Source organism: Lycium barbarum, chromosome 5 (genome assembly GCF_019175385.1).
Source record: "Lycium barbarum isolate Lr01 chromosome 5, ASM1917538v2, whole genome shotgun sequence".
Lineage (NCBI taxonomy): Eukaryota > Viridiplantae > Streptophyta > Magnoliopsida > Solanales > Solanaceae > Lycium > Lycium barbarum.
In genome coordinates this window covers 99311869-99324904 of record NC_083341.1, presented here as the reverse complement: position 1 = coordinate 99324904, position 13036 = coordinate 99311869, and the positions used below count along the sequence as shown (strand labels likewise).

The window sequence follows — 13036 nt, the reverse complement described above, 5'->3', positions numbered from 1 at the left end:
GGGTACCCGGAGCTAGTTACCGAGCACCGCTCACTCTACTACTTATCTTGCTCATTTAATATTCTTTTATCAATTTACATACCAGTTGTAGAAAAATCATAATTAAACAAACATAAATACTTTATATACAATTGCCTTTCGGCCATCAAAATAATATACACGCATATGAAAACGTCTTCTGAGACCATCTAACCCACACTGCGTATCTACGAGCCTCTACTAACATACTGTATATACATGGACGGAACAAGACTCTGTCGTGCCCAAAATATACATATATAACAAAAGGATAATCCTAAGCACCTCCGGACGATGGTGTGCTTCCAACCAGCTGACTGCTACTGAGGATCTGGGCCAAGCTCTCCTCTCTGTCTACCTGTGGGCATGAACACAGCGTCCGAAGAAAGGACGTCAGTACGAATGTTGTACTGAGTATGAGAAGCATAAACAATGAAAGAAAACATCAACAATATGGTGATAACATCAACATGAAATATCTGGATCTGTCTGATAATCATAAAGGAAATCATGCGTGCCATCTTACTCGTACTCATCCTCATAACATATATGCATCATATGCAAGCTGCCCGTCCATGTCGGAACGGTGTGATAATCAATAATATTAGCCCGCGTCCGGGGTACCATCTCATGCCGCCCACTAGTGGTGTCTGCCCATGCCCGAAGGTCATGCTGTATCCGTATAGCTGCCCGCCTTGGCGGTGACTGCCCGGCCAACTAGGCACGGTGTGAAATGCTCATGTCATGCTTATCATAAAATGCTCATAATAATAATATACTCATCATAAAATACTTATCTCATTGTAATACATGCATAAGGCTCAAGATCAACTTTACTCTATCGGGGTGACGTAAGGTCGTGATCCCCCTATTCCATTATGGAACAACTATTGATACTCTGCCTCACCTTGAAGGAACTAGTACATAAGGTGAGTGTAAGCGATAATTAACATCATCATTATACTAGCATCATCATATCGTATTCCTCATCTTATATAGACATTAAGGAGTTAGACTCTTAGCCTTTTGGACTACAAGAACTCATGAAGAGAATAGGAATTTCGTGCTACAAGATTCATGCCATCAGAAAGAAGGGACTAGTCTCACATACCTTGGTCGTTTAGATAAGATATCGCTCACTCGTTCTCCTTCAATATCGCGTCGTTACCTTCATAAAGAATTCATATCAACATTAGCATACTAATTACAAGAACGCGTCGCTAATTCTAGGAGAAGTCGGACAGCGCTTCTCTTGTTTATGCTATTTTTTCCATGTTTTATATTAACTCCCAACATTCATAGCATTACTCACAATATCGAAATCAACAATCGTCGTTTACGTACATTTAGCAAAATCCACCATTTTCCTCCAATTTCCCTCATAATTAGCCTTATGACTCGTCCTTGCATTTTCATGCGTTTAATGCTTGTTTCATGATGTAAGCATCATTTACAACGTATTTGTGTTCACAACACTTCAACATTCATAATTCAATCCCACTATCATTCATTTATGGCACTATTCACTCAGTAATGGTCCATTTCTATGTTCTTCTACATTTCAAGTGTCTAAGCTTTTCAATACTTCAAACAACATAGAATGATCATGAAACTTACCTTGGATAGTGGTTGAACAACCCTTGAGTTGAAATTCTTCACTTAGCCAAAACCCTAGTTCCACCCTTCTTTAGAATTTCTTGATTTAGAAGATCCTTTGATGTGTTCTTACACTTATTTTCATGAATTTAGTGGTGATGATCTTGATATTCCCTTTGATTCTCTTGAATTCTTGTGGAGGAATAATTTGGAATATTCTAGAGGTGTTTTGAGTTGTGTTGATGAATAATGAACTGAATTGTAGTCCAAGCCCCTTTTAATAATCCCAAAATTTGATCTTTAATGAATTCTCGTCGGGTGAACAGTGTTCGTAAATTGCAGTTTACGTACCGTATTCTGATTTACGGCCCGTCCACTGTGGACGTATTTAAGCATTCCAAGAAACAAAAAGTTTGGCTGAGGATTATGGCACTGTACGACCTGGTTTACGGTCCGTAAACCAGTTTACGGGCCGTAAACTGGGTCGTATTTAACCATATCAACGCTGGGCAGAAAGTTGAGATTTTTGGAATGATGGAATACGATTGCACTATACGGTCCGTAAATCACTTTACGGGCCGTATAGTGCCATATACGACCACTGGTAGAAAATTTTTCTACAACTCTATTATTTCCAAAAATGCAAAATTAGCCATTCCCGACTTAGTAAAACACCATACACTCAAGTCCTTCATTGTTCTACTCATCACACAAGTACGGAAAAATTTCCGAGGTGTAACATGTATGGCGTTCATGTTGATATTTATACAGATCACAAGAGTCTCCAATATATTTTTAAGCTGAAGGAATTAAATCTACGACAGAGGCGGTGGTTAGAATTGCTGAAGGATTATGATGTGAGCATTTTATATCATCCTGGGAAGACGAATGTAGTAGTTGATGCACTTAGCCGCAAATCAATGGGTAGTCTATGTATGGTTCCTCTGGAGAAGAAAGAACTAATCTGTGAGCTCCATCAACTAGCCAGTCTTGGAGTTCGCCTAATTTATTCAGGTATGCAGGACTTGGTATCCACAACCCAACTATTTCATCCTTAGATATGGAGGTGAAAGAGCACTAATATGAAGATCCCCAGTTGAGCCACTACAGAGATACATTGTATGAGAAAGATAAGTCGCCATTTGAGGTTTCCACAGATGGAGTTCTTAGGTACCGACACAGGCTATGTGTTCCAAATGTTCCGAACTACGTCGTCGGATTCTAGAAGAGGCTCATCATTCTCGGTATTCTATTCACTGAGGAACGACAAAGATGTATCACGGCCTTAAGCTAATGTATTGGTGGGATGGAATGAAGAAAGATATAGCAGAATTTGCGGCTCAATGTCCAAATTTCCAACAAGTGAAAATTGAGCATCAAAAGCCAGGAGGATTTTTACAAGCCATGGAAATCCCAACCTGGAAATAGGAAGTGATCAACATGGATTTTATTGTAGGGTTTCCTCACTCCCGAAGCAAGTATGACTCCATATGGGTGATCGTGGACAGACTCACGAAATCAGCCCATTTTCTTCTAGTCAAAACCACATATTCGGCAGAAGATTATGCAAGGTTGTATCTTAAGGAGATTGTGCGACTTCATGGTGTCCTGTTATCTATTATCACCTATAGAGGAGCACAATTTATAGCTAAATTCTGGAAGTCTTTCCAAGAAGGTTTGGGTACCCAGGTAAGGCTTAGCACAGCATTTCATGCACAAACTGATGGGCAAGCCTAACGCACTATTCATACTCTGGAGGATATGTTATGGGCATGTGTGCTAGATTTCAGTGGTAGTTGCGATGACCACCTACCTCTTATTGAGTTCGCATACCACAATAACTATCATTCCAGCATTCAGATGGCCTCGTATGAAGCTCTATATGCAAGAAAGTGTAGATCCCCAATTGGGTGGTTTGAAGTAGGGGAGGTACAGCTAATAGGCCCTGAGTTGATCTAACAAGTGGTGAAAAATGTTAAGGTTATTCGAGATCGACTAGTAACAGCCCAAAGTCGCCAGAAATCTTATGCGGACAACCGTCGGTGAGACTTAGACTTTCAAGTTGATGATCGTGTATTCTTAAAGGTTTCACCGATGAAAGGCGTGATGAGATTTGGTAAAAATGGAAAGTTAAGTCCTCGGTACATTGGGCCTTATAATATTGTCCGCAAGGTGGGTCAAGTAACTTATGAACTGAACTTGCCTCAAGAATTCGAATCAGTCCATCCAGTTTTTCATGTATCAATGCTCCGTAAGTGTGTTGGAGATCCTACTAGGATCGTGTCGGTAGATGATGTTCAAGTGACAGAAGAGTTGGATTATGAAGAGCTACCCATTGCCACACTAGTTAGGCAAGTACGGAGACATAGAAATAAAGAGGTAGCCTCAGTTAAGGTCTTATAGAGAAACAATAATCGAGAAGAAATGACTTGGGAATCGGAAGAAAACATGAAGTCCAAATATCTGCAATTGTTTTCACCCCCGGAAGAGATCCAAGATGAGACATCAATATTATGAGGTATGTATGCTTTCTTTTTATGCTTTTGGCTGTGTGTGACCAAAATTTATTGCTATTGTGTTGTAGCCCTGTGAGACGTTGTTATTGTGGGTTGTTGTGACAAGATGGTAGCGCCATGTTACAGGGGAAACTCTGGTGAAATTCTTGTAGAATTCCCGAAACTTAACATTCGAGGACAAATGTTTTTAAAGGGGGGGAAGAGTGTTACACCTCGAAATATTTTATGTTGTCATGTGATGGATAGACTAACGCAGGGTGAGATGTATGCAATGTTCCTACAAGTAAGAAATGTTACTTAACGGTTCCCATTAAGACTCCAAAGATGTTTGAGGCAAGAAAATAAAGTTCATTGAAGAATGTTAAGTATAAGTCGTGCCTTGGGAAAGGATTTGCAAAGTACCAAGCTAATGTTGTTTTGACAATGTCTTGAGAAAACATTATAACGTTCTTTAGGTTATTAATGAAGTGTTAAACAAGTGCTAAGAGGGTTCCATAAGGATTGGAGATCAAAAGAAACGGCGAGCATAAGATTGGAGAAAAGGTGGATTATACGACCATTTATATGGTCCGTATAATATTATACGGTCCGTATAATAGTCCGTATAACCGTTACAGTGAAGGTCCATCTCTTATGGAGTTATACGGTCACTTATACGGACCGTATAAGGTACCGTATAATGGTTACAGAAATGAAGTTTTGTTGGGACAATTTCACGGTCACTTATACGGACCGTATGAGTGTCCGTATAATGCACGACGGGTCAGATTTTTCCAATTATAAATGTAAGGCCCCCCAAGTTATTATTTTCATTTCCTCACTTCTCCACTTCTCTCCACGCCTTGAGAACATTCCACAACTTTTATTTACAAGAAGCCAAGATGAATCAAAGATCAACTTCATTAATCCAAGGAAATCAAGTGTATAGGAGTCTCTAGGGTTGCTTGGAGTCAAGAAATCTCTTTGGATTGAAGCTAGGGTTTTATTCAAGTGAACCCATTTCCATCTAGAACTCGTTTATACATAATCAAAGGTAAGTTTTATGATCATTTCATGTTATTTAGAATATTGAGGGGCTGAAAGACTTGGATTATGGAATAAAATAGAATATGGAGCTCAAAGGTGAGAATAATGGTATTCTTGAATAGTAGTTGACATGAATCATAACTCTTGATGTATTATGAGTATAATTATGCTATAAATGATATTGAGGATATGGGAGAAACATTGTATGAGGAAGAATGTGATGTTATATTATAGTTATAGTTATGAATGACTTTGACAGGGAATTGGGGGAATTGGATAGGGTCGAACTTGCCAAGTTATTGATTATGATATTATGAATATTGTTGTTGATGTTTGGGAGTTGTTATATCATATGGAGGAAGTGGTAGAAACAAGGGAAATGCTGCCCAATTTTCGTTAGCTTTAGCTTAAGCTTGAGTATGTTGTCGATTAATCTTAGCACGAATTCCTTTGAAGGTAGAATTACGAACTTAGAAGGAAGCGTATAGTTGGCAAGTTAGAAAGGCGTAAAGGTATGTGAGGCTAGTCCCTTCTTTTCTAAAGCATGATTCCTATGACATGATTCCTTTATCTTTCCATGACTTTCTTACATCCCGGAAACTATGAGTCCATGTTTACAAAGAGCTTCTCATGAGACAACGATAAGAGACATGTTATGAATACGATAATGATGATGATGTGTCTATGTCTAAAAATTCAAAAGCCTATGATATGATATTCATTGTTGTTACACTCACCTTATGATGCTAGTTCCTTCAAGGTGAGGCAGGATGATTATGACTACTCTGTAATGGAATCGGGGGTTCTCGACCTTACGTCACCCCGATAGAGTTATAGCTTATCCTTGATTTCTTATGCATGCATTATCACAAGTACATGATAATGGGACTACACCGTGCCTAGATGGCCGGGCAGACACCGCTAAGGCGGGTGGCATATACACCATGTCTAAAGGGCATGGGCAGACACCACTAGTGGGCGGCATGAGATGGTTCACCCGGACGGGGGCTAATGATGATTACACCGTACCTATATGGTTGGGCAGTTTATATATGCTTACTTAATATGATGATGTTTATGATGTAAGTTAGCATGCATTGTTTCATTTTAAGTGATCTTCAGCACAGGTTGTTCCTTACTTGATGTACCTTTATTTCTTCGATATGTTATTATTGTTCATGCCTTACATACTTAGTACAATATTCATGCTGACGTCCTTTCTTTTTTGACGCTATGTTCATGCCCATTGGTAGACAAGGAGGTGGCCTAGATTCATAGGAGTTTATCAGCAGATTTACAGGAGCACTCCATTATTCCGGAAGTGCCATTTTGATACATTATTTTTGTGTATATACCTGGGCATGACGGGGTCCTGTCCCGTCCTTATGTCATAGTATTCTAGTAGAGGCTCGTAGATACGTATGTGTGGGTAGTATATTTCTCGTGATGACTACATTGTATTCTTGTATATCATTTTGCAGCCGTGAGGGCTTATATATATGCATGTGTTGCCTTCGAGATTATATGTGTCTAGGATGAGTATGATGATTAGCATGATGAGTGGTGTTCGGTAGTCAGCAACGGGTACCCATCATGGCCCCCTAGTCGAGTCATGATAAAATGGGAAAATTATCAGCACAAGCCAGGAAGCAGTGGTGGAAAAGGGTGAACATGATAAGTGCAAAAAGGACAAGACAGAAGAAGAGAGAACTAAGGAGAAATCCTTAGATATCAGTCCTATTAATCATCCAAAGAAGCCTGGTGGATCAGTCCCAAAGACTCCAAGAAGTAATCCCCCTCAGGAAATAAAAGATCAGGAGCTGAAGGAAGATTTGCTTAATGTTCAAATTGATCAGGTAGCAAGCGAAGCAGATCTCTCTCCTAGACAGACAAGGCAAATGAGAAACTCAAAAGCAAAAGGAGGAAAGAAGGAACTTGTTCCCCCAGTTAAACTATTATCAAAGAGGCTGGTAGCCTCCAAACAATCTTAATCATGATGAATAAGCTCTTATTGTGGAACATCAAATCAGTTAATACTCAACAATCCTGTGAGAGATTAACTAATATGAATAGAAGAAATAGATACTGTATTATTGTACTGATGGAACCTTTTGAAGATGCTGAACAAAAGAAAGTTTTAGAAGAAAGTTAGGTATGGAAACAACTTTTGTCAATATTTTATGGAAATTTTGGTTATTCCTTTCAGAGAATGTACAGGGTTCAGTGGAGATTGACAATGAACAGCAGATTACTTTTAAGCTAGTTCACCAAAGTTTAAGTTGTCATATAGTCTTAACAGTGGTGTATGCCTCTTGTGATGCTAGAGAAAGAAGAATGCTATGGGACTCCATTAGCCAGGTTTCTAATCTTTTTGATTTACCTTGGCTAGTAGGAGGTTACTTCAATGTCATATCTACAGAAAAATTAGGAGGTCTGCCTGTCTTGTATAATGAAGTTGCAGATTTCAATCACTATCTTAGCAGTTGTGGTTTATAGGATCTTAGATATGTAGGTAGTACATATACATGGTGGAATGGAAGAGCTGAAGAAGCATGCATTTTTAAAAGGTTGGACAGGATGGTTTGTAATGATATATTGCTAGATGTAATGCCCACCATGAAGGTAACTCATCCGATATTAAAGGGATCTGACCATTCTCCTTTGGAACTAGAGTGTTCCACAACTACTGAGGTGATCATAAAGCCTTTTAAGTTCTTGAATTTTTGGTCCAACATGAGAGTTTCCAGGAGATTATCAAGCAACACTGGTGTATAGATTTTGAAGGAAATCCATTTACCAAGTTTCATCACAAGCTCAAAAAGGTGAAGAATTCATTAAGAAATTGGAGCGAGAACACATATGGCAATATTTTTCAGCAAATTGCATCACTTGAAGAGGTAATCAAAGTCCATGAGGAGTAGGTTGAAACACCTCCAACAGTGCAGAATAGAGAAAGACTACATAGGGTGCAGGCAGACCTTGGTAGATTCTTACACTTGGAAGAACAGTTTGGGAGACAGAAATCAGGACTAACATGGTTTCAAGATGGAGATAGAAACTCAAAGTTCTTCCATGCTTATGTAAAAGGGAGGAGAAATAAGCTTAGAGTGGATAATATCCACGATGCTGACGGAAATTGGCTAACCAATCAAGAAGAGATCTCACAAGAAGCAGTCAGATGTTATCAGAAGAAATTTGAAGAAGATAGAATTCCTTCTAAGTTTGGTTTATTAAAACATATCCCTACCCTAGTCACAGAAGATCAGCATCATACCGTGGATATTATACTAACTTAAGAAGAAATCAAAGAAGTAGTATTTGCCTTGAATGGAGAAAGTGCTTGTGGTCCTGAATGGAAGACACTGTCATTGCCTAAGGATAAAGGTGGACTGGGGTTCAAATCATTATTTGAAGTTTCAAATGCTCTTTTTTGTAAACTATGGTGGAATCTCATAACAAAGCCTACATTGTGGAGTTCTTTCATGATAAACAAATACTGTAAAAAGCTTTATCCTGTGATTGTACAAGCTAAAGGGGCATCCCCTATCTAGAGAAAATTGGTAATAGTAAGGGAATTGGTGGAGCATCAGATATGGTGGCAAGTGAAAAAGGGGGATTCTAGCTTATGGTTTGACAACTGGACAAATCTTGGTGCTTTATATCATGTCCTACCTGATGATAGTATGGAGGAGGAAATAGAAGTTCAGAATTTTGCTAGCATAGAAGGATGGAATGCACAGGTTTTAATTCAATATATACCTGAAAAGTATGTTAAACATGTAATAGAAACTATTCCCCCTCCTCAGGTAACAGATGAACTAGTCAAAAGCTGGGGGTTACAAGAAAATAATGGAAATTTTTCAGTCAAATGTGCTTGGGAGTTTGTGAGGCATAGAGAAGTGAAGATGGATAACTATAATCAGATGTGGAGGAAACTTCTTCCATTTAAAGTCTCATTCACACTTTGGAGTGCTTGGAGATATAAAATGCCAGTTGATGATGTAATATGCAGAAGGGGAATTCAATTGGCATCAAAATACTGGTGTTGCACAGAACCAAAACAAGAAACAATGTCACATCTTTTTTTAACCTCTCCTACAACATCAAAACGGTGGAGAATGTTTGCTAATTTTGCAGGTATTCAACCGGTGGGACAACATAATCCATATATGATATCAAAGTGGTGGACAAAGAGTTGGAGACCCATCCTGAGGCCTATAATTCAGGCAATCCCTGCAATCATAACTTGGAATCTATCGAGGAGAAGAAACACCATTAAATATGGGGGTGCAATGGGATTCAGTAGCCTAATCTAACAGATCAACAAATATCTTTGGCAATTACTGCAAACAGCTTATCCTAAACTGCAGAGCTTCCCATCAAACTTACCTGTTATGATTCAGTACTTAGAAGAGATCAGGCCTAGAATGAGGTATCAGTTCATCTATAGGGATCCACCCCCAGATGGTATGATAAAATGTAATACAAATGGTGCAAGTAAAGGCAATCCTGGGAGGATTTCATATGGCTACTGCTTGAGGAATTCACTTGGTGATCTGATATATGCAGAAGGAAGGGAGATTCATGGGACAACTAACATGGAAGGTAAAGCTTTGGCAATCAAAGAGGCTATCTATCATTATGTGACAAATAACATACAGCAGGTACTGGTTGTGTCACGCCCCAAAACCCACCCTAGACGTGACCGGCATCCGACATCATGAACAACATCGGAAGAACCTAAACGATACAATAATAATATTTGAACCCGCTAGGTTCAACATTAGCCTCCAACAGTTTATAAAATAAAGGTAAACAAATCATGCATATAAGAATTAAATCAGCGGAAGTCTTTAGTTATCTATACTTGTCAAACATAACAACATGCCCAAGAGTTAGTCAATAACTCAACAACTACCCACAAATGTATGTTAAGGAGCTTCTAAGGTAAAGGAATAATAGTCTGACTCATTGGGACGCAGCCCGAAAAACTAATGTAATGAATAAATAAATCGATAGGGTGTCCCACGAATGAATGTGTGGGCTCACCAAATTAGCCGCAACAGCAAGTCCTTCCTAAACGCCTAGAGTATCAAGAACCTGCTCTTCTCCATTACCTAACATACCATCAAAAACAACAATGGTATGCCTGAGTACTTCGTACTCAGTGAGTGCCTCGGGGACAACAATTAATACAAAAATAAAGTAAAATAATACATAAAGAAATCAGTCCTGAAAAACATGTGAAACCAATGTAAGAGCAGTTAATCAGTTTGTTTATCTCAATAAGAATTATTAAAACCGATTATAAGGCCTCTTGTCAAGGTACAACTTCAAATATGCCTTTCAATTGATCATAATTAACGACAACAAGTCCATGAGAAAATAGGAATATCACACATGCCAATACAGGCCCAAGAATCAAGCACATCGAAGGGTTACCGTAGTGGTTCCCTTGTCACAGCGCACCACACTAGAATATGGGATTCGCGGTGGCTATCCTTCCTCCCGAATAGATAGGCATTAACCGCACTCTGGGTAGCGAACCCAGTAATGGCCACTCTTCCTCCCGAATAACTAGGCAATTACCACACTAGGATCCATAGTGGCTACCCTTCCTCCTGAGTAGCTAGGCCAAACACAACAACAAAGTTCAAAGCATAGAAATTGATTCATAATTTGTCTCAAGGTATGTCACACCATCAATTAACATTAAGGTTCATTATGCCATATCGTAAAGATTAAGTCATTTCAATCAATGTATTAAAAACGTATAACCTCTTTACAAAAGATTTCCATGTCCCGGTTCATCATTAAGAATATCATTGACAACTCTTAACCATCATTATTAAGCCTCTCTCATAGAGGAAAACATTCACAATGACTTATACATATATAGGGTTTGTTACAATCTCGGTTTAATGTGAGTTTGTCCCCTCACACACATTAACCACTATTTAGACATAAATTAGAGTTCAAGAAACATGAAAAGATTGCTTTTCCTTTCATTAATTAAAGAATCTTGAATAAATTTATACTTACAACAATAGGTTCAAAAGTGATTTTCATTCAAAATAACTTTCAAAAAGAGAGACATACAAATTATCCTTATAATCAAAAATGATTTTTAAAAGAGACATACCTTAATATGTTAAACAAAGTTTAACAATTCACTTTCCTAATGAAGAACACCCAAACCCTAGCTTGAATCACTTTAGGAAGAATTATGCTGCAAACCCTAGGTTTTGATCACAAGAATCATGGTAAGAATCATGGGTTTGATGTTAGAATAGATTAGTAATCTTAAGGTTGTTCTTACCTTTGATTTGAAGACTTGGAGGGATGATTTTCGTCCTTAGGGTTTGGAAGGATGAAAAAAATGAGAACAAAATAAGACCACACCCATTTTAAACTCAATTTTTCTGCCAGAAACGGTGAAAGTATCCCGTACTTGTAGCCCATACTTAGGCTGCCAAGACCAGTGAAGAACGGAAGAATTATGTCCAAAAGGACGTCCCATACTTTAAAGTACGGCCCGTACTTTCTGGGCATACTTTGGGCGAAATCTCCAGCTTTTGTGCCCTTCAGTAAAATGGACATAACATCTTGTACATAGCTTTCTCAGGCTGGGCGACCTACCGTTGTAAAGATATTTCAAAGATATACAACTTTAATCAAGAAAGTTTTTCCAAATTCGCAACACATTTTCATAAAAATCGCCCAGAAGACAGACCTACCAAAACTTAGGCGAAGTTAAGAGCCCTTAAGAACTTCAATTGTTGGTTTGACTTCAAGACGACCATCTTCAACCCAATTCATCAAGAATGGATTCATATAGATATAATATCATGTTAACACTAGATTTTTTCACATTCACACCTAACTCGGATTTACGGGATGTTGCAGGTTTAGACAGATTCCATGGTGATAAAGAATATCATAGAAGGAACCTGGGAAATTCCATGGCAGCTTATTGTACTAGTGGAAGACATCAAACATCTTATAACTACGTGTGAGGTTAAGTTTCGACATGTCAAGAGAGAAGGAAATAGTCTAGCAGATTATATTGCAAATCAAGCCATTCTGCTGGGATCAGTAGAATATAAGCAATATACAGATCTTCCTTCTCAAGGTAGAAGGCCGTTGAACCTAGACAAACAAGATTATCCAAATATCAGATCAAGAACTTTGAAGATAGGATGATCAGAGTTAATGCAACTGCAGCTGGAGCATGGATAGTTCTTATAATTCTACAGCATCAGCAACATCAGGTAGCATGGATGGAGATGTTGTTCACAAGAAATGCAGCATCAGGCAAATATCAGTACAAGGCTTCAAAGATGCAACAAGCTCAACAGTCCTATTTCCTTGCCTTTTTGGACTTCCCTTTTTTACTATTTTTGTTCTTCCTTTATTTTTGCCTATTTTGGCTTTTCTGGATTTTTGTACTTTTATTTGATGATTAATAAAAAAAATTAATAGGCAAGTCCTATCGATATATATGATTAAAACAAATCATGATTTATATGATGAAATTCCAAGTTAATCGAAGGTAGAATGGTAAAACGGAACATTAGAAACTTACCCCTTGAAGAAACTTGAAGAACGCCCTTGAAATCACCCAAGTTCATCCATGAATCAATTCCCAAATCAAGATTTCCATTTCCTTATCCTTATAGCTCAAAGCCCTAATTTTCCCCACCCAAATCATGAAATAAATACTAATAGACCAAAGGAATAATGATGAAAACATGAAAATAAAGATTAGAATCTTACCCTTTCTTTGAAACTAGAAAAAAAACCGTGAAAATCGCCCAAATTAGAGCTCTAGAACTCAAGATATGCTCAAAATACTAAATGGACGAAGTCAAAAAAATTTA

General features: G+C 38.2%; 1 protein-coding gene across 1 annotated transcript in view; it reads left to right on the top strand.

Moving 5' to 3' along the window:
• The window catches only part of LOC132639583 (uncharacterized), a 37033-nt gene extending 29886 nt beyond the window's left edge, over positions 1-7147 (top strand). Inside the window, exon 6 of the mRNA XM_060356022.1 lies at positions 6803-7147. Within this exon, the coding sequence (XP_060212005.1) occupies positions 6803-7147 (345 nt within the window). The remainder of the gene's footprint in view (positions 1-6802) is intronic.
• Positions 7148-13036: the final 5889 nt, after the last annotated feature.